General features: G+C 48.9%; 1 protein-coding gene across 1 annotated transcript in view; it reads right to left on the bottom strand.

Moving 5' to 3' along the window:
• Nucleotides 1-1,224: 1,224 nt before the first annotated feature.
• The window catches only part of LOC144179315 (uncharacterized), a 76,658-nt gene continuing 54,920 nt past the window's right edge, over nucleotides 1,225-22,962 (bottom strand). The window contains exon 4 of the mRNA XM_077707610.1: nucleotides 1,225-4,973. Within this exon, the coding sequence (XP_077563736.1) occupies nucleotides 1,455-4,973 (3,519 nt within the window). The 3' untranslated portion in view covers nucleotides 1,225-1,454. The remainder of the gene's footprint in view (nucleotides 4,974-22,962) is intronic.

Raw genomic sequence — 22,962 nt, 5'->3', positions numbered from 1 at the left:
ATAAAAGAAATTATTTCGGTGTTTTTGCTGCCTATTTCATTACTTAAAAATGATAGAAATGCGCACCAATATAAATTGTCTGTTCGCTCTACCCGTCGCACTCGTAAAAATGGCACCTCGGGTTCCCATTGAATGGCGTGAAATTATTCGCTACTTTTGAGAATCCGTTTTTCAAAGGGACATTTGCCGGCTTACTAATAGGCCAACACGTGCTGTTAGGGGAGGAATTCATGCCTACGGGAATGAATTGCTCCAAGGCCGGAGCGATTCTTCAAGGTTGGCATGCATTGATTGATTATGAGGTTAAATTTGCTGATCTGGGGACGTATAACATGCACCGAAACCCCGAATACGCTTGAACCTTTTCGCTTTTTGCCGCCATCAGAAAAGGGCCACCTTGCAGATGCACAGCGGAGCGGAAGGACAAGGTCAACAACGAAAAAGGAGCTGATAGTTTTTCAGTGGTTGAACACCCGTTCATTAGTGACAAAAGCATTCGAAAGGCCCTAAGTGGTGATTAATATCACGGCGAAAAGTAGTGAATAATGTTATGGCGTTTCTCGATGGGAACCCGAGGTGTCGTTTTGAATAATGCCGACGCGCAGAGCGAACAGACAATTTATATGGGTACGCATTTCTATCATCTTTAAGTAATGAAGTAGGCAGCAAAAACACTGAAATAATTTGTTTTATCAAACTTGAATCACCTACTTCATGGGCAGCAGAGAGCGAGCTGAAATGTAGGTTCAGTGGACAAATTACAAAATAAACAAGGTGAATAAAGGTTGGCTATTCATATAGCTGGCATTTAGCGCGGTACCGTGAAACTGTGCTTCGTACGCGCTTCATTCGGGGACACCGTTCGCAAGCCGCTAGTCTCATCGTCTATACACGATATAGCGCAAATCAAACAAAGAAAACATTCCGCGGAAGTGTTTATCAGGACGCGAAGAGCCCTTGCGCGAAAGCGTCGCAATCGTCACGTTAGGCCCCAAATGTGCCATCGCGAAGAAATGAATGCTACAAAGGCGTCGCTATGCGGTGCTTGAGTGACCATTGCTGCACCGCTGCAGGAAGCGAGAAAATCGCCGTGCCTGCGAGTAAAACAGGACGCGCATGCGCGCCGCGCCGGTCTCGACAACAGGCGCTGGGCCTCCAGAGCGCGCATCGGTGGCTTTTGCCACGCGCTCGCGTGGTCTGCAAAATTAAGTCCCCAACTGTACATACAGCGTTGAATGTCCGAAGCGTCCGTTTTACAGCGTCACATTTAAATGACATTTGGCGTCCTGTACACACGCGTATACACACGCATAAGCTAGCAAGGTCTCTCTCCCAAGTGGAGAGTTCTGTGCTCTCTTGCAAAAACTGGCACACATGAACGAGGCTTGGGCGTCTCGTATTCCTTTTGTTTCACTCCACGAGCACTTTGCAGTGGTCTTTACAGTGGCAGCACATCACCGATGGTCGACGTCGCTCTCGTAGGGTCCGAAGTACGCCGTCGACCTGGACATGGTGTTGTACATGGAAGGCGGGCCCATCATCTTGGAGCCTGGATGGTACGCCAAGGGCATCGCGTACGGCGGGTAGCAAGTGCACGTGCTGGGCGGGGGCTTGAGGCACGTACACTTGACGTGTCCGTTAACGACGGCAATCGGGCCTGTCGTTTGCGCGTAGCGGGGCGGACGCGAGCGCCGCAGTCGCACGATGCAAATGACCATTATCAGGATGCACACGAACGCGACCACGCCCGCCACGATTCCGATTATCATGGTGTCGACCTTGGTGAGGACGCTTTGACTGTTAGACTGCCGGGGCTTCGTGGTCGTGGTGGACTCGAAGATGATTTCCGGTTCTTTGCGGTGCGGTTCCGTTGTCTTGCGGACGATGTTGTTGTTGATGGTTGTGGTCGGGCTACGAGCCGTCGGCACGCCTCCGGCGGCGGTGACCTTGTGGAGTCGGCTCGACGTCGCCGACGCCTCCTCGTTCTCCTCGTCGTTGACTTCGTCGTCGCAGAAGAGATCGTCCATCTGCAGGTTGACCACGAGAATCTTGTTGAGGTGGTGAGGCTCGACACACGCCACGTCCACCAAAGGTTCGTTCTTGTCGTCGTCGTCGTCTCGCGTCGCCTTGTGATCCTGAATCCAGTGCCACAGCGGGAGCAGGTTGCAGTCGCAGGTTATCGGGTTCTGCTGGATTCCTTCTATTCTGAGCACAGCCTGCTTGCTTGAAAGGGCGGCCAGCAACTGAGGGCTGATCCTCTTGATTTGGTTGTAATCTGCGTTGATTATGCGTTTCGTGGACAATGGCAGGGGTAAGAAGATTGTGGTCGGCAGGTCTGCGATGCTCGTGCCGGAGATGGTGACCCTGATTTCGCGACCCCGAATTCCCGCGAATGAGCTTGAAGACAATCCCGTGATGGACTTGCCCGTCACGTATAGGTTCCGTAGCCGAGGACTGTACACCCTTTGTAACTGGTCTTTGAACAGCTTGTCTTTGATTTCTATTCCGAGACTCTCAAGACCCTCGAATGGCTCGAGGCACTTTCTGGTTAGAAGCGTCTGTAAGTGTGGGTAACCGTACAGGTCAATTCTAGTAAGCTTCGACAAAGGATGCAGGGCTTCGCATTCTAGATGGTTCAACCGTGGAAGACTCGAAAAGCTGAACTCGTCCAGACTTTTCAAATCTTCGAGGTCTCCGTTAACTAGGTACGATATAGGGTTATCGGAAATGTCGAGTTTCCGCAGTCTTTTGAGGTTAGCCCACGCTCCAGCCGTGGCGATACTGAGGTTTGGTATTTCGTTTCCTGACAGGTCTAGGGATTCGAGAAGGGTTGTCTTTTCGAAGTTGTTCGGCGACAGCGTCGATATCCTGTTTCCTGACAGATTTAGGAGACGCAAGAACGGGCTTTCAATAAGCGGCAAGCTTCGTATGCCCGTGTTTGCCAAATGTAGAAAACGCACGCTTTTAGGTTCTGCAAGCAAAACGTGGTGAGCGTTAGTGGTGAGGGGATTGTTCGAGACGTCCAACTCTTTGATGTTGACGAGAACATCCGCATTCGAAGGGAAATCTTCAATGTGATTGTTAGAGAAGTTTGCTTTTTCCAGAAACGAATACTGCTTCCTCAAAGCCACTGTCGGGAATGTGCTGAACTCGTTATGGGCGAGATTAATGCTTTCTAGCTTGAAATCACGCAGTCGACTGAATATGTCGGGAGGGAGTGAGCTCATGTGATTGTAGCTCAAATCCAGATTAAGCTGACTTATACCTTGGAATAGCTTTTCGCCAAGCTGCGAAATTTGATTGTGTTGAAGCTCAAGATGACGTAGCTGCGTCGAGTTTTGGAATGCTCTATCACCGACGCTGCTGATTTGATTGTGCTGAAGATCCAGATGTTTCAGCCTCGGCAGGTCGGCGAAATCGGAGTCTTCTAGTGTGTGAAGCTTGTTGTGTGCGAGCCTCAAGTCTTCCAGGGACCAGATAGAGCGAATTATTTCGCTCGGGAAGAAGGATAGTTTGTTGTGGCTAATATCTAAATTTCGAAGCCGTTGATGCATTGTGAACGAGTCCGGATAGAGGTAAGCGATCTGGTTATGGCTTAAATTTAAGTCTTCAATAAACGTCTCTTTGGCGAATAGCTCAGCTTTAAATGAGTTCAGGAGATTATTGTTAAGCTTAAGTTTCTTTAGCGCGGGGAGCTGGTCAAACGTGCCCACTCGTATACCGCTAAGCTTATTGAAGCTCAGGTCCAGGGTTTTCAGGCGCGTTAGGTTGAGGAATGCCATTGTGTTCATGTCCTTGATAAGGTTGCTCCTGAGCGTTAGCTCTTGAAGATCACCAAGGTTAGTCAGGGCGCCCACTTTTACATCGGTTAGACTATTGTAGCCAAGATCTAAGAACTGTAGCTCGCGCAGCGTTGCCAACGAGCCGGCGGACAGAAAGCGAATCTGGTTGGAGCCCAGGTCGAGCCTCTTCAGCCTCTTGAGGGCGGCGAACGCACTTGGAGGCAGCGTGGTCAGCTTGTTCTTGCCGAGGCTCAGTAGTTGGAGGTTGGGAAACTGGAGCTGCAGCGATTCGGACACAATGCCGTTGTCACCGAGGTCCAGCGCCATGAGGGAGTTCTGCAGCCCGTCTAGACCCCCGGAGGAGAGCGTGGTGAGCTTGTTGCCGCGAAGGTTGAGCGTCTCGAGTAAATGGAGCTCGCGGAAGGTCCCGTTCGGGATCTCCGTGATCAGGTTGTAAGCGAGCGACAACTCGCGGATGCCGGCGCCCGCACTCAGCACTCCCGGTGATAAAACCGCGATTCTGTTGTAGTCCAGGTGGAGCTTCTGCAATCGCGGCAGGGAGTTGAGGAGTGCCGAAGGGAAGACCAGCAGCTGATTGTCTTCCAGGTAGACGGCCTCGAGGTTAGTGAGGCCCCTGAAGGTGGATGCATCCACCTTGCGGATCTGGTTGACGCCCAGTCTCAGCGCTCTCAGGCTCTTCATTCCGTCGAAGCTGCCCGGTTCGATTTGCGATATCTCGTTGCGGCTCAGGTCGAGGTACTCGAGACCCTTGAGGTCGGATGGCGCGGCGCCACTGAAAGAACGAATCTTGTTGGAGCTCATCGTAAGCATCTTCAAAGCGGGCAGGCGGCGTAAGGTCGTGGTGGGTATGTGCGCCATGAAGTTGTTGGACAGATCCAGCGTGGTCAACCGCTGCAGGCCGTGGAAGGCTTCGGCGGGAAGGTTCTTGATGCGGTTCGAGCCCAGGTAGAGGACTTGGACGCCAGGAACGTTCGCGAAGGCGCCTTCTTCGACGGTGGAGATCTTGTTGTGGGTAAGATTGAGGGTCTGCAGTGCTTCCAGCGGAGGGAACGAGTCCTGGGTCAACTGGGAGATCCGGTTGCCGTCCAGGCTCAGCCATGTCAGCGCGGGCAGGTCCAGCAGGCTGGAGGCCGGCACTTGCTCGAAGTCGTTGTCGTTGATGTTCAGCACCTGCGCAGTAGTGAAACGGGAACGTCAGGCCAAGAAGGTGTCTTTTTAAACATGAGTGAACATCGAAATCTTCGGATTAATTATCACATTAAATTCGAGCAAAATCTCGCTCGGGGTAACGGTCCGATTAACAATATCTGCCTATCCCTGAAGATGTCAAAAAGCGAAACCAAAATGGTGCACACCGGTCTATGGTAAAGGGATGGCCCAGCTTAACTTCCATTATTGAATGAGCCAATCATGAAAGCATGTTAGTGTTTTATGCTTTTATAGCAATAGTATGCTTCCAACATCACGTAAGTTTCTGTGCGATGTCGTTTTCTCATTCTGGGTTGTCAGTCTGCTCCTCCATGGTTATACACACTATGGCTGCAGGAAATCGGTTTACAGTGTCCTACAATTTACAGGTTTACAAACAGAGAGAGAGAGAGAGAGAGAGAGAGAGAGAGAGAGAGAGAGAGAGAGAGAGAGAGAGAGAGAGAGAGAGAGAGAGAGAGAGAGAGAGAGAGATGGGGGAGGGAAGGAGATAACGAAGAAGCTTGAGGATAGTGAGAAAACAGGAAACAAAACATTTGGCAAGGGGCAGCCTCAGTTTGGTGCCAACGTTTTAACAAGAAGACTTGACTTCGTCAGGGCTCGTAAGCAAGTCTTCTGGTCGAAACGTTGACACTGGACTGAGGCCTCTACCTTGCTCAATGTTTCGTTTCATTACAGTAAAATCTCGTTAATTCGAACCGCAAGGAAAGCCATCTCAGTTTGAACTAGTGCAAGTTTAAACCATAAGGTGAAGAATAAGAACAGTGCCCTGCCATTGGGAAGCAGTAGGGCGTGTCAACAATTTCATGTTTAAATAAGATCGTGATTGCAGTCTGCCTTTTGTCCTGAAAAAGGCGATAGGCCAGCACTTTTTGTTCGAAGGAGCGAATATATACCGGAAGGGCCTCTCTTTCGTCTTCTTCGAAACAACGAGACACGGGCGGAATTAAATTCGTTCATAACGAGTTGGTGGCCGCACCGGTGCTTCGTCCTGCTTCCCCTCGTCGTCACTGGAAGTGACAGGTTTTGCGCCTCCGACCCGAGATATGATGTTCTCATCTGTCAGCGCTGTCAACATCAGCTGTCAACATCAACGTAGTCAGCAAAGAATACGTCTTCAAAAACTACCGATATGGGAGTTTTATACTGGTTTTCCCGATTTTATTTTTTATCCCCGTTCTTCTCTCCGTTCCGCAGGCGACGCAGCCTTATGTTAAACCTTCTAGACCACTGCCCTCATGTGTAAGCAGCGGGTGCGTTGCTCTAGCCGTGCAGCAGGCGCGAAACCGCGGGCGCGGTGGTTTAGCGCAAAGTTGGAATCATCTGTGTCGGAAGCTACTCGCGTTCGAATTAATGGGATTTTTTATACTTAGACTATCATGGAGCTCGGCCGAACCCAATAGCACAGTTCGAAATATTCGTACATATTGGAGTCCGAATTAACGAGCTTTCACTGTACGTCGATAAGGTCAGAGCTGTAGCTTGTTGTGGTGGACCATTTAATGTAATCGAGAGTGCCAACAAGCCATAACTCCTCCCGCACCTCACAAGTCGCACAGCTCGTAAGTGAACCATTCGTACCGAATATTCACGGCGCCTATTCGTCAGTCCGTATACAGTAAGGCAGAAACAGCGAAACGGGGATACTCACATCAAATCATCATCATCAACACAGAGGAAGTTCGAGTGTTATGCGGCCGCTCGAATTATAGCGTAAAGCAATCGAGATGAAGATACTCCACAAAACGGTTGAGCGATCGAACTCAGAAGGAGGTTAATTAACGAAAGCACGCTGGCTTTCGTTTTCCCAGCGCGTTCGCATATCCCAGCGTGTTCGTAGCAAAAAGCCCGATAAAACGTCCCGCTGCTCCATCAAACGCGCACCCCCTCTGGCGCTCGCCGCGCCCGCAGTTTCCCGCCAAGAAGCCTTTCAAATACAAAAAAAGCCCAGCGGGTGGTTCTCCACACGCGGAAGGGGCCTGTCATAACCGTTCACGTGGCACAGTCCCTGCGGAAACGCATGAAACTTAGGAAACACAAAAACGTAACAGGATCGATTCATTTCCACATGGAAAATGGAGGCTGGTGACCATGCAGAAAGAATGCCGGTGCGCGAGAAGAAATAAGCTGTTGCTTTACGCCACCCTTGGCTATTTACTAATCCTTTGACGCAAGTTAAAGGCTTTGTGTGTTCTAGGCAAGAAGTATGAACGCTTAGGAGACTGCCCTGCCAATATTACCTTAAGTCAAAATTCTTATGTGCCTCATCAAACGCGAAAGCCGAACGCGAAAAGTGACCGTCTTAGTCGTCGGCGTGAACACGAATGGTACGAAAAGTCACGTGACCACAGCGCTGGGCACTGCGCAGTGGAGATGCGCGGTGGTCCTCTGGCGCCGATGCTAAGCTGTCGCATTCACACGCGTAAGCGGTCTTGAGTGTCTCTGCCTTAATTGGTCCGTACACTTTTGTTGCGGGTGTACCGCATTACCATCGCGTTCCAACTGGCCCGGCTGTACTTCCTCTTACCATTAAAATACCAGAATCACCGTGTGATATCCGTCGCGGATTCATGCAATGGGTAGCCATAAAGCAAAGCCCCGAAAAAAAAAAAAAAAAAAACTGGATATTCGTGCATCGGAATCATCATGCTCGGCCTTAGCCCGCCCACCGCCAATTTTTTTTTTGTTTTCTTATTGTGCTTTCTGTGCAGCTTTACTGCGCTCAAAAACCGGAATGATGTTGTAAAGCTCTATCTCATACGCATATTATTACCGCACAATAATCAATTAAAATCCCTCCCGAACGGGCGCCGCAAAACGTTACAAGCTTTTACGATCATGTTTTGCATACATGCTGCTGAAGCAGAACGAAAATACCGGCCGCGCGAAAGAGTGGAACGCACCGCCTCGCTGCGTCCAGCAGGTCTTACAAACTACCACTGTGAGAATGCAGTGGCGGTCTCTTTAGAGTGCAAAGGCTTCCGTAACGCTTATGCTCAATACAAAGTCACGGTCTGACTGGGAAACCTGTCTTTCCTGCCCGAAAAAACAAAAAACAAAAGCGTGTTTTCTTTCAAAGGCCCCGGAAGGTTACACCGCCAGACGCAAAAGCAAGCCTTGAAAGGCCGCTTGGCGCTCGCTCGCAAAGCCGAGATTATGCTGATCCCTGCCGATAAAACCTTGCCGAACGGCATAAAACCCCTTCGCGAAAAACATCGCAGCAGGATCGCGAGCATCGGACCGTCGAGGAACGCGCGTATCGCGAAAGATGTCGTTGCTTTACGCCTCGCAGAAAGTAGAGCTGCATATGGCAAAATTAAAAAAAAAGAAACGATAAAAAAATAAACAAACGCATTTTAAAAACGTATCATCACACTGGTAAGGATTTAATACAAAGCAACAAAATGAAGCACGGTGTTTGCAATTGAGATCACTGGAGGACGGCATTCGCTTGGGTATACAGCTCGTATTACTTATTTTCCCGATGCGAGGAATATACATCGAGATGTCGCGCCGGACGTGCGCGCGATTGTTTTAGTTTTGCGGGCAGTGGAAGGACGCCCGGCCTGAAAAGTGGCGAAACGGAATCTGAGATAACGCTTAATTTATGTGGAAGGAGGCTGTTCTGTAGCAGAGGGACACGGAAGTAGATCCCCGAAGTTTAACGCCGCCCGGGATTTTCAAGCAGTTGGTAAGACATTAGAAGCGCCGTTAGAGCAGTGCACATCTGGTCGTGGTACGCAAACCCGTTGTAGCACATCGAAAGTATCGCAAGTACCTGTTCCGACTGACACCCTGTCCCTCTCGTGGAAGAATGCTTTACACCTGACCCTATGCTTCACAGCGATGCTCTGGACAACGATTCCATTCATTCAGGGGCCCTGCCGCTGATACGCGACCATGTTTGCGGCACTGTCCTAGCGAAGCTGACTTCAGCTGCCGTCATGAGTTAGTTTACCGATTTGCGCTTGCATTATGTGCAGTAGCGGGGACGACGTAAACGACGACGTGAAAACAAAAAGTAAAAGAAATTGTACAAACTCCCGAGTTCTAATTGTCAAACAGTGCGTACTTATTCCTTCCAGGGGCTCCCATGAGCCCATACGTCTGTCTCTGTGTATTTGCCTTGGACTCAGACTAGACGGTATAAGGCGTAGGACCATTTGTTGAAAACCTTTTGACAAATAAAGGGCCTTTCACTGTTAAAAGAAACTAGGTTATCTTCATTTACGGTATTATAAGGATTAAATGTTCTAACTTCCCCAATTAGGTATTTTGACCGAATACTGGGCGTTATACTGTAGGGACTGTGGGATGCTCGGTAAAGAAGGCTTACACTTTAAAACTTGATCACGCCTCTCTGACTTCGCAACGAAATGGGTAGCGTCTAAAGGCCCGACATTTTTTCGGGCAGCCACTTAGGTAGCAGATGGCATTCTACCAGAATTTCCCACTTCTTTTTATTTTCTCGTTTCGGCAAAGTGAAGCCAGTTTGTTCGTGATATCTGCAGCTTACATTCAGTTACCCTCGCGGCAAATATTTCTTTTCGTGACCTTTCCAGCTGAATCAAAATAGAAGCATCACAGTTCAACCTTCTTTAAACTCCAAACGCGAACAAAGCCTGGGCGTGAACACAAAGCCAAGACCTTGCAGTGCTATACAAAAGGCTTGATGCAATACTGATTTATCGGACCTGTGCACAAAGAAAGTCACTGAACTTTATTGACCTTAGGCCAACAGGCGTACCGGCATAGAGGCGAGTCAGGGGTCCAAGCGATTCTAGGTTATGAGAGCCAGATGGTGGGAGAAAGAAACTAGAGCACCGCGGCGGCAGGCAACATCGATGCGTCGGTGAACGCGCGAACCATTCGCGACAACGGGTCACAGGCACGCTGGCAGCGAGGGCGCTTATTCTTACCAGGCGTTTAATTGCCCATGGGAGTCGCTGTGATCGCCTCGTAAACTTTCGTTCGAACAATGGAGGCGTCGAAATACGTTTACCAAAAGCTAATAGCGCACGCCATTGCCCGGAGTTGACAGATACTTGTTTGAAGAGCATTGATGCAGAGCATCGTGTCGGACGGTTCGGTCTTTCATCTTCTCGCGGTACCCGTTATTCATTTTTATTTGTACCTTCAACAAGCTTTCATAAGCATTCTCGAGAAAAAAAAAAACAAATTTCTCGGGAACATTCGACATCGTGATGAATAATTACCACCTCGAAACGTAACAGAAACAGAAATGTAGAGTTAAATGCAAGTATTTTGTTCACACACACACACACACACACACACACACACACACACACACACACACACACACACACACACACACACACACACACACACACACACACACACACACACACACACACACACACACACACACACACACACACACACACACACACACGCACACACGCACACACACACGCACACACGCGCACACACACACATACACACACACACACACAAAATGGTCGCGTATCTGCTCATTTCGTTGCAAATTTCGCCGAAAGACGATAGTCGACTGGCGCTCCTGCCATGTAAAGGCCTCCGTTCTCTTTCCCGCTCACCTCACATGTTGTTCCTCTTCCATCTCGTTCCTCCCAAGATAACACGCTAGAGGTTTGCTCAAGTCAATTTAAATTTACCGCGTTCACCGCTCCAGGCCGGGTGTCTCGACGCCAGCGCTGCCGTACGGTGGAGACGCGCGTGAATTGAGGCGCCCTACTACAACATCTATAGAACCACGATGCCCTACTGCACGAGCGCTCCAAGCGGAACGTGGATCCCGTCTAGTGGAGAGAGAGAGAGAGAGAGAGAGAGAGAGAGAGAGAGAGAGAGAGAGAGAGAGAGAGAGAGAGAGAGAGAGAGAGAGAGAGAGAGTAAACGTGTTTTTTGCGAAAAGCAATGGGGAGAAATCCTCAGTCCAAGACCCCTTGTGCTTTCCCAGCCTCAACAGCCCTCAACACCAGCAGTCGCTGGTCATTGAGGTCGGAGCTGGTCATAGCTCTCTCCCAAAGTGGAACCTTTCGTTGCTATTGCCGTTTGATTTCTAAATGCCGCCAGGAGGTTGCGCTGGCAACAGCAGGCGACGGTTTTCTGCCGTTAATCTAGTATTTAATTTGCTATCGCAAAAAGCAAGCATCCATGAATTTTTTAATAAATGAACACTGCAAATATCACTTACGTATTGATTTTCTACCTTATATTTGCGTAATCTCTTGTTCTTGTTCAACAATGTTGATAAGTATGAACACTGACACCGGGCTTAAGACGTTTAGATTTGGCTGTGAGTATATAATACTATTGCGCAGCTTCTGTTTCACTTTGACCGGGTGGCTGAATCAAGCCACAGACAGTTATCTGCAGGGTTCACTTTACCATGTGTGTATCTGTAACTATCTAAGGCTGTAGCACTGCTACTCACATTCGTGGTCTTTGGACTCTGAAACTACTGTTCGCGTTTGTCGACAACTTAACTTTCCACTCTGTCTATGTTGTACCCTGCGTGGTACAAAATGTTGCAACTTGTATGTAGGCCAGCGGCAGCCATTCCTGGATTGTTGTTTTTGTGTGTGTTTCCCTTTTGTAATGTGTATTTGTTACCTGAGGCATAGTTCCATGGAGACATGTTCTGTATCTGCTTCGATGGACAAATAAACCTCTTTACAGACAGACAGACAGACAGACAGACAGACAGACAGACAGACAGACAGACAGACAGACAGACAGACAGACAGACAGACAGACAGACAGACAGACAGACAGACAGACAGACGAACATTTCTGCGTTGAAGTAGCCCAAGAAATACTATCGTCTTTAAAAAAGGAAATTGATGTCGCCCCCCATGGTGAAGTCGAAATTACTTTACCAATCATCGTGCTGTGCGCCCCAGCAACCGCGGAGCTCACAACAACGCGTAACACGCAGCCGCCACCTCATACGGTAATATTTGCATACAGAGTGCCTCGCCTCCCGCTTCAGTATAACAGTGGATAGCGTGGTCGCTTGAAGGTCAACAGGTCCATAAGTCGAAGCAGGCCAAAATGAGCAAAAATTGCGCGTTTCACTTTCAGCAAAGACCTTCTTTTCCGCCGTAGGGGCGTCACATTGCGCCGCCGACACGAATGTGAAGAAACATGCAGTCTAGGTCAAAATTTTCTAGGCCACGAGAAACGTTTCGAGACTAGAAGGAATTCAAATCATAAGGTTCAAGGGTGACCGAATTGTTTTATGGTAGTAAGACGAAGACGGGCTTTTGCAAGCTTGCTCGGAGAGAACCTTTCATGCTCACTTTACAGGTAAGCGCGTACATTTAATTCGTTGTGGCCTGCTACATTTTGGCGTGGCCAGGAAATTTTGACAAAGGCTGTACGTTACTATCTCTGAAAATTAGAAACCAACTGAAAGAGAATTCGTTTCTTCGGTTATACCTATTTCTGCGCAAAGACAAGACCGTGTGTCTCCAAACTCAGAAAAAAAGGTCCGCGAAAGTACAAGCGTAAACTTTTTGTTAAAACGGAAAGTTCTACCTAGCCTTTAGCATTTCCCATAGCGAGTCGGGAACGGGGACACCGCGAACAGCGGACCCGCTGCGGAGATTTCCGAGCGCGATTCTACAGCGAAAGAAATTTATTTTTACGATTTGGCGACAGTCGCAGATGAGGAACGTACGTCCTCAGTGAGAGAGGCGGACGAGAGCTGGGTTGCAAGGAAGTAACCGCAGAGTTACGCGGAGAAACCAGGGCGGCGAGCGCGAAAGAAAAAGGGAGCATAATCTTCCTGGCCCGTGGCTCTGCACCGACACACTTAACGAGGCAGTTCTTCGCGAGCATTGGAAGTAATCACGCCAAGGAAACGAAAACGAAAGAAACGGATCACGGCTGCTGAGACCAACGTTGCGCGGGTCGAGACAAATAGGATGAGAACGGCCGGACTCAACGGACGTGATTGCCTCGCAAACAGCGGGGGGACCCCGTTCCGCGCGTGCTCCGCAAGGCTATAGGGTGGCTAGTGCTCATTTTTTCACGGCTTAGCGTCCTATACGGGAGCCAGTGATCGACTTACGGCCTTGCGTGTGTACAAATGAGCGGCGAATCGGTACGCGACTCGACGTTTTGTGGCGTACGAATGCTCTTGCTGCTTCCTCGCAACGCGACAGGTGTAGCGCAACCTTATGGTTGCGAGCTGCTCGGCGCGTGCCGAGACTGGTTTGTGGGCGCTTCGAGTTTTACCGAAATCCCCGCAGCGAATACGTTCAAACAAAAAGAATATGAAGAAAGTCCGGTTTTTAAAGCGAAGCTTCATTGCTCTCACTGATGCCGTTGCACGCCAATACGCCCTGCGGGAAAGCCTACTTTCTGTAACGATGATGATGAATGATCGTGGTCAAGAGAAAGAAAAAATCAACTACCCCTCCGTTTAACGACAACGATGGGAAAACGCGAAGCTTTAGTCGTTGAGTTGGTCGTTTGGTCATTGAGTTTAACCCCGACGATGGTTGAACGCGAAGCTTTCTCGTGATAGATTCTTTGGTTGGTCAATCCAAATTATTTGGTGCGTACCTTCACAGTAGAACATAATCGCAATGTGCGATTGGCTACCGTTATGCGTAGACCGCGTGTGGAGACGTCAACGTGGACGTGATCAAGCAATCGGATAAATGGATCGGGAGCTTCATGCTCGACCAACACCCTTTGGGTCTAAAGACCCCACTTCGACCCCCCACCCAAAACCATTCCTGTATAGATCTCACTTTTGCAAACACACTGTGTCGAGCCACGATGGCAGGACCTCGTAGTGTCTACCACAGCGATCACAAGGCAATACTGTGTAATGTAAAGTCGTTCGTTTCAAAGTGATCCCAATAAAGTCATGACTGCCAGACTAAAGGGACGTGTCTTCATTCTCTGCATTTACTTCAAACAAATCAACCACCCTTCGGTCTTACGACAACGATGGGAAAGCGCGAAGCTGAAGTGTGTCTACCCGCGTCCAACCCGCCGAAACAGCGCTAAATACGAGCCAAGCAAATGGTCAAACTCAACGACTAAAGCTTCGCATTTTCCCATCGTTGTCTTTTGACAGAGGGGGTAGTGATTTTTCCTTTCTGTGAAGATAGGTGTCGGTAACCTGTGGACCGGTTAAGCAAAGCTGGATACATAGAGAGAGAGAGAGAGAGAGAGAGAGAGAGAGAGAGAGAGAGAGAGAGAGAGAGAAGTGGAGAGGAAAAGTAAACATCTGGAATAAACAGGCTTAGCCGCAAGCTACTTGTGCGCAGAAAGCGACATTGCGATGCATGTTTTTGCAAGAGCACCACGTACCTTATTTTAACGATAACATTTCGAAGCGAAATTCGTAGATTTTGCGGTTCCACTGCTTCCCACACTACGAGGTAATGCTGCAGAGCCCGTCAACAAAAGTGTGGTGAATGATTATGCATGGACACGCCGAACGTGAGTGCGCGAAGGTTTCGCAGGCTCCTGAACGACATCGACCAGCGTTCATCGACCAGTTTAGGAGAAGTCCCAAAGGTGGAGGAAGTATCTGCGAGGGAAAAATGGACATCCATCTGAAAATTGATTGGTTGATTGATTGCATGTTTAGCTCGCCGACGCAGCGCAGGCGATGAGGCGCGCCTTAGTGAAGGGCTCCGGATTAATTTTGACCACCTGGAGATCTTTAACGTGCGCCGAAATCGTACACATGGGCGTTTTTTATTTTCGCCTCCATCAGAAAAGCGGCTGCCGCGGCCAGGAATCAAACCCGCGTCCTCGTGCACAGCAGCACAACGCCTTAAGCGTTTGAGCCACCGCGGCGGGTTCGGAGAAAAATTCGTTCTCGTGTGAGATTCGTCCTGGTCCAGGAAAGGTCGATGCTGGACCAGTACGCACCTGGACCGGCATTGATTTTTTTAGGGCCAGCATCAAATTTTCCTGAACCAGGACGAATCTTACACCAGGACGAATTTTTCTTCAACTGCAAAGTGTCTCAGAAAGCTGCAGAGCTTTCCATTTACGAGTGCGGCGAACTGGGAAAGATGGCGAATGTTCATGGTGAAAACAGCGCATAATAGACGAAGACAGAGGAGGGAAAACACAAACACGGCGCTGACTCGCAACTGAAGATTTTAATGAAGAAAAACAGCCATACTTATGGTGTACACCACCAAAAACACAAAGAAACGTCTTTTATGAGCTGTTCTCACCATGAGCTTTCCATTGCAGACGTACGGCTACATTTCCAGGTGGATGTCAAATTTTCCATCGCAGCGGCGAAGGCGAAACTCGGCGCTCCTTGATAGGGAGTATGTCATCCTTCGGCGGCGTTAGTATACCCACGCGCTACCTTTCCCCACCCAACTAGAGCCCACATTCTGGCCCTCACCCTGTACTCCTCGCAATGCCGCTTCTGTGAGGCTCCGGGCACGCTTTACCACATTTTGTGGTGCTGTGATAAAAACCCTAACCTACCCCCCCTGCCCTTCCCCTCCCCTAAGCATTGGGAGAGAGCACTGTCCAGCTCGGACCCTGATGACCAGCTTTGGCTGGTGAAGAGAGCCCAAGAAGCTGGACGGTCTCAAGGGGTCCTGGAATAAGGACTCTTCCCCTAGGCGAACTTCTTCATAGGGACGTTTATTCCTCCTCCTCCTCCTACCCAGAAGATTGGAAAGCATAAACAACACGTACGGCTGCTACTGAGCTTCCATAGAAAGTTTCATTATCAGAAGGCATGGCAATCTGCGAGGTTCGAGAAACATAAACAACGCCCTCCTCAATCCTACTTTGCAAGTACACGATTCACGCGAATGAAACGCATAGTCTAGCGTGCCCTGCTCCTTCTTTATGATTATTATTCCCAAGGTCTCCTTCATCGAGCGCCGAACGTGGATTGCCTTGCAAGTCCGCGTTGGTGTCGTATGCTCCGGATCGAATTATCTGCCACTAGATCGGGCGAAAATTACACCGACGCAGACTTCGCCCATGAGCGCTGAAGAATCGGCGGAGTTCGGTACCAGGTACAGCCGTGCTCGAATGGGCACGCATTTGTGAGCCGCCGGCGTATCGTGTGGAAGAAATTTTAGCACGTCTCATTGTTTTATAGGTGTCTGTTCAGCGACATAACGATAGTGGCCTCCATTCAAATAAGCGAAAAAGCGCATAAACAGCGATTAGGAATTCGATTTAATATAACAAAAATCTACAACCTTCTAATTTTGATATCAAACTGAGTTTTCATTCCAGAATGATTTACTACTCCGACGAAGCGTTACAGACCACCGACCGAAACTTTGGCGAGACCCAACAGTGGCATCGAGGGAAGACGCTTTTCTACTCGGAGGCGTCAGCAAGGGGACTTCGATCTCCAACCGGACATTGTATCATTATTTATTAGTGTATCGTCTGATGCAAATAGTATACATTCATTTTTTTGGTAGAATTTATTATTTTTCTGCCGCTAATGTTGTTACTAAAATAAAAAAAAATTAAACCGGGCATTTAACTCTGCTTACGTTGTTTCCAGGTTGAGATTACTAGAACGTTTAACTGCTACATCGCGTTCGTTTCTTTCGCCGCTCTCGCTTCTTCGTCTTGCGGCGTGAAGTACTACGACAAGCAACTGGCACGCGGCAGCTTCCGCGCAGTCAGAGCAGTCCTCCGCGTGCACCTGTTCAACTTAAGCACTGCCACGTTCACCTGTGACACTGCACTCATCAGGGTAATTCTTGTTCCATTGGAACAGGGTTCCAGGTAAGCGCAGCGGTTAGCGCGCTTCGCTCCGGCTTAGGCAGCGCGGTTTCAAGTCCCACACGAAACCAAATGTGCTTTATGTATTAAATCGAAAGCTTTTATAGTGGGACCTATGGCGTCCTGTCAAAAAATTAGCAGTGGTTTAGCTCGGCTATGCCAGGGTATACGTAGCGTGAGCTAAGGTTCAGCTGGTTATTCTTAGGTTTCCTGGTTGCCTAGGATTACCTGATTATCATGCTTACTGTTTCTAAAACGATTTCCGAACCAATACAAAACAATCCAATTTATTCCAATTCAGTCCAGTCCAGTCCAGTCACTGCTGGTCGCGCATGCGCAGCACGGCTCTCCAGGACACGCGAAACGGCTATCAAGCGGCTCCTGCGCAGCGACACACTTAGCTACTGCGCAACGGAGGCGCACAGCTAGGCACGCGCCGGCGCCAGTGCGTCTGCCGCGGCTATGACGTCACTCCTCTGGAATGCGCAGACCGGCGAATGTGCAGACCCGATTCTCTACACACCCGCACTCCAATGGGATTGGATTTCAATCCAACACAATCCAATTTAATCCAATCAAATCCAAGCCAATCCAATCCAAGCCAATCCAATCTGGTCCGATCCAAACCAATCCAATGCTCCTCGCGCTTGCGCAGCATGGCCTTTCAGGGTCCACATGAAACTGCTCAACCTCGGCCAGTGTAGCTCACGCTACAAAAACAGTAAATTTCACCGCAGACCAGTTGATTGACCCTTAGGCTCTGATGAGATCTCTGGACACATGGCGCGTGCGTGAAACCGGGCTTGCATTGTGTCAAACGTATCGTCAACCACGTGTCAACCACGTCAAAATTGTGTCAACCACGTATCGGTATGCCTATAGGCCGTTCGTTGGTGCATTTACTTAGTGCGCGAAAAATGGCCGCATGGAGTCGTTCTTCGTTGGAGATTTTTGACTATAGATTGGACGCACCTTTATAGAATGTTTTCACGCACTTTTGACGCACTTTTGATGTGACCAGGCGTTCGCGCTTCTCGTAACTTTCGTTAGGAATGAATGGCATTTTTTGTTTACTCGTTAAAGCGACGGCCATTCTTGAACCATTCGTGATGACAACAGCGTTCACTTTTCGCGTTTGATTAGACGTCTAAGGCGCTCGCCTTTAAACGATTTTCAATATCTCGAAGCTCACGTGTTTTCGAGGCCGCGGGCAACCAGAAAAGAGCAACTCAAGCTCGTGTGTCAGCGGCGAGGCCCCGAGAACCGGCGAGGAGAGAGCGTGTGGTTTGATAACTCTTTCGAACTTCCGCGAACAGAGCGGGAAGGCAGCAGGCGATGAAAAGGCAAGCTTGGCGCTTAGTCTAAATCGGTACGCTCTCACATATGCATTAATTGCGCTAGCTTACCAGGGCAACAACGTTTGCAAATAACTACTGTCATTTGCCTCAACATTGCAAAAGGTGGGATACGTTTTGCCAAGGTTATCGGCATGTGGAACACGTTTTCAAAAATTTAGTGCTCTTGTGAGAGGCGCAGTAACGGCAAGAAACACCCGGATTACGACTATGTAGAACCGCCTCGGTGGCTCAGCGGCTAAGGCGCTGTGCTGCTGGGCTGAAGAACGCGATTCGATACCAGCCGCGGTGGCCGCTTTCCTGGTGGAGGCGAATAACGAAGACGGCCGTGTGTCGAGATTTCGGCGCACGTTAAAGAGCCACAGGTGCTCGAAATTATTTCGAAGTCCTCCACTACGGCGCGCCAGAAGTAGCTTCGGCGCGTAAAAACCAAAAAAATATGAGTTTAAATTTCATTATCACCACTTAAAGCAAAACAAAACAAGCGTGCACGCGCGGACGCAACAGCAGCACGCACGCACGCACGCACGCCCACGCACGCCCACGCACGCCCACGCACGCCCACGCACACGCACGCACGCCCACGCACACACACGCACACACACACGCACGCACGCACGCACGCACGCACACACACACACACACACACACGCACGCGCACACACGCACACACGCACACACGCGCGCACACACACACACACACACACACACACACACACACACACGCACACACACACACACCTCTGCTGTCGTAGAACGAGCAAAAACAAATGCCGCGCTAATTTTCCAGCTTTCATTTCATTCCATTCACCTGCCAAAGTTCTTTTTGTTTCCCGGGAAAGAAAACATGATTGTGCGATTGACAGCCACGTTTCCGGAAAAATTTCCATTTGCGAGAAACCTATAGAGAAGCAAATTAGCGTATTGCATGCCTCGCCGTACACATACGAGGGCGAGAGTAACTGCAAAGCTGTTCCCGCGAACGACCGTAAAGATTGAAGACTACCTCATCGCTTGTAAGGGGGGCCGGCGTGATACGAGGCGCAACTGATTGTTCCGGAGCGAAATCACAAGCTGTACGGAGGTTCGCGTTCTAAAAGGCCCGGGCCGGCTCAGACCATAGAAAGGGAAAGCACTCCAGTGCACGCTTCTCCACAAGTCGTGACGGCGGTAATTCCGTCTCACGCTACGGATTCCACTGAAACAATAGGCCTTGAAGACAGCTTGGGGATAGGTGAAAGAAACACCGAGCACGCTCGCGGAGAAATTGCGGGCTGTTTGGGCGTTTCGTGACGAGTGCGATATCGCGGCGAATGATTGGTGCGATCGTAATGAGTGTTCCGCTGACTGCTCGCCTTACTGACTCCCTTCGCGAAACCCGAGTTATAGTTGACGCGGCGTAACGGAGTCCCATGGTAATAAGTATACGGTGTAATGTGTAATAGCGGGCCGGACGTTGTGATTTCGCGTGTCAAGGCTAATGACGCAATGCGAATCGATCGTGCTAGATGATATCGCGGGGACGCGGAGGAGGCGATTGGGGAGGTTGGACTTGAGTGGCAAGCAAACGCGATTTGAGTTCGTTGAAATGTGTGGATAGTCGGTCACTCACGGTCGGGAAACGAAATCACGGGAGCTCAGGATCACAGCTAAAACTTTGGTCTATACCTTTCGCTTGCGTCGTAGGTATACAAGCTGTGGCATTTCGAATGCAATCAAGAGTTAGACGAAGTCCGTCTGGTCGGGAGAACACATGATAGTAATAAAAAAAGGCATTTACCATCTCTTTTCTAAAGAAAGTTGAGAGAAACGCGAAAGCTTTATCACATCACAAGTGTGTCAAAACTGCGTCAAAACCTTCACTAAAAGTGCGCCCAACATTCGCGGAAAGTTCGCCCAATCGATTATCTACCCTTCAAAGACCCAAATCGCAAACGAAGAAGGAACCCATGCGACCACTTTTCGCGCCCTAAGTAAACGCATCAACGAACGATCTAAATGTGCACCGACACGTGTTTTGTGAGGTAAAGGTATATCACTGTACTCCTTCTTCGTGATCGATGTGCATATTGTCTTATCTAGAGCGGTTCCTTCTTCGCGACTTTCAAGTATCCTTTTTGACACAATGAAAGCCCCGTTTCCCGCACACGCCGTGTGTCCAAGAATGTCATCAGAGCTTTCCGGTCGACCAACCGGTCTATGGAGAAACGCATTAGTTCTCTGACAGGGTGCCATCGGTGCCACTAAGAAAGCCTTCGCTTCAAAACAAAAACGTTTCGGCTCCCGTACTCACGGAGCCTTACTCACGGGAGATGTGAACAAGGCTCCCGTACGAGAGGCGAAACGGCTTTGTTCTTACAAACTTTCGTTGTCGGAGTCAGTTTTTTTATTGTTTTCATTTCGAATGCAATAGAAATGTGGAAACAGACGCATTTATGTGGATTCTGGTAGTCCTCCTGCGGTTAATTTTGATCTCCTGACTGCTGGTGATTCGCAATAGCATGCCACTGAGAAACTCATGAATCCCCGTTTGAAATACGATTTATCTAAACGGACTCTTCAACACTTCCGATACCTCCAGTCTTTCCTTTGCGTCTGGAAGCATTGTGAAACCTATGGTTATCAACAGCGCGGAGCGCCACTGCGTGATTTCTTCGTAGGGTTGTACCTTTTTGGGTTAAAACCCGATTTTACCCGATTTTCACACCCCGAACATATTTCAGGAGAATCGGGTTAAACCCGATTTCTCCCCGAATGAAGCTTTTCAAAGTAGTGATCTGTACAATCGTGCGCTGGCGGTCCGCCGCTCGCAATCAGTACACGCTCGAAGCAAGTCCCACAAACCCAGCTTTCGAACTCATTGAGTGTTGTCATGACTCTGCCGCTCCCCTACCCCAGGCTGACAAATGCGGCACTGACATTGTTGTGCCTGGATAATGGAAGCTGTGATGTCGAGAGAACGTCCTCCCGGCTGAGAGACGTTCAGCGATCGAACAGGTGTCGAATAGAGACTGGCATGTTGCGCATGCAGATGATGATGTATGTAAATAAGGATGAATAAAAAAAATCAATAACCAGCTCCTTGTGCATAAAATGTTTCATTTTTTTGGAGGTTATTAGTGCGCTTTGCTATCATCATTACTGATTCATTTCCAAACAAACTCCAAATTTCGAAAAAGTATTTGCTTGAAGACCCTGATGTCCACCCGATTACATTAAACACAGGTTTTAATGCGTTAGAGTTAAGAAGCTCGTTTTCCCTTTTGATAACACAAACTGAGTTTATTACCTAGTGCATGTGGAGATTTAACGCGAAAAAAACCCGTATTTCGGAATGGTTTTTCGAAAAACCCGATTTCTCCCCGATTATTCGTTTGAAAAATCACCCGATTTTTAAACCGACATCTAAAAAAGAAATTTAAAACCCTAAAAAGAACCACCCCATTGGTTTGTCGCGGCAGACATGCCTTCCAGTTACAGCTTTGTTTTTTGTCGCCGTTTCATTTACAGTGACTATATAATTCGTTCATGGCTGCAACTGAAAGGGAGCCAGCCAATGGACACTACACTGCTGCGATGACGTCATTCGAGCGCTCAAACAACGCCAGGACCGTGAAAGAGGGAAAAATCGTTTGGGCAAGCTTTTAGGCCATATGACTTAAACGGACCCTGGAACACATCTGACGATTTTTTTTCAAAATCCTATATAAATGCTTCCAGAACGTCGTAAAACAACACATTCAGTTGTTAGATTAGGAGGTCGCGAAGTACCTCGGCCAAAAATGGATGCTGTTTGCCCATCAGATAACGTCGATACTTGCTCAAAACGTTTTTCTCTTCTGCCCAGCCGTTTTTCGACCGCTGGAATGACGTCACTACAGCGGCGTAGCGGCTATTGGCCGGCTTTCCTTCAGTTGCGGCAATGAACGCATTCGATAGTCACTTTAAAGAAAATGCAACAGAAGTAACGCAGAAACGGAAGGCGTATCTGCTGCGACAAGCAAGTAACGCAGTGCCGCTCCGTGGTGGCGATAACTATAGCTTTCGCAGTGCTTCCCATTGTGAAGGAGAGAGTAAAAACGTTTATCGGAAGTGTTGCAGGGTCCCTTTAAAGAACTCGATGGGCTCACAGCAATAATTTGTGGCTGAAGTACCTTGCGATCCACTTTTCTAAGTACCGGATGCGCTTGTTTACTCTGATAATGATTTATATTCAGGAAAAAGTTGAAGGAAGGGTTACAAGGTTCGTTAATGTTTGGAATGACCAACACTTATGTAAACATTCATACATCCAAACCCCCCCCCCGCCCCCCCCCCCCGTTCTTAGGCCATTGCTCAAATGAGTAATTTGCTGGATTAAGCACGACTCTCTTGCGCGTGAAACAAAGATGCCGCTGCTCGTAATAGCACTAGGAATTCTCGGCTGCTACCAATGCATGGGCTTCTACGGGAGCTGTGTATACGCTTACTGCAAACGGATCCACAATCCAATAATATGACGTTAGACTGCTCCCAAAACTATACATAACCGCGGGACGTTTTATCAGCGTGTGCGCGGATAACTATTACTTGAAGTTTCAGTACTAATACCGTGAAGCCGACACTCATAAGCCTTCAAACAGCATCGAAAAGCCGCAGTGAAGCGGAGAGCTTCGCGTGTGTCAGCTGGGATGAAACTGCAGTCCTTCCTAGTTTAATTAAGCCAATTAACGTCGAAGTTTGCTAAATCTCAATTTACAAACAATCGGGGTTTGTTGTTCGCTTTCGTTTGCATCGCGCCCCGGTCAATCGTGTTTTGCGCCGTGCATTCGTTTGACTTCACCGTCGAGCAACGTTTACAGCGC

Source organism: Haemaphysalis longicornis, unplaced genomic scaffold (assembly GCF_048455015.1).
Source record: "Haemaphysalis longicornis isolate Haplotype H1 unplaced genomic scaffold, Haemaphysalis longicornis Haplotype H1 scaffold_4, whole genome shotgun sequence".
NCBI lineage: Eukaryota > Metazoa > Arthropoda > Arachnida > Ixodida > Ixodidae > Haemaphysalis > Haemaphysalis longicornis.
This window is presented reverse-complemented; position numbering and strand designations above follow the sequence as displayed.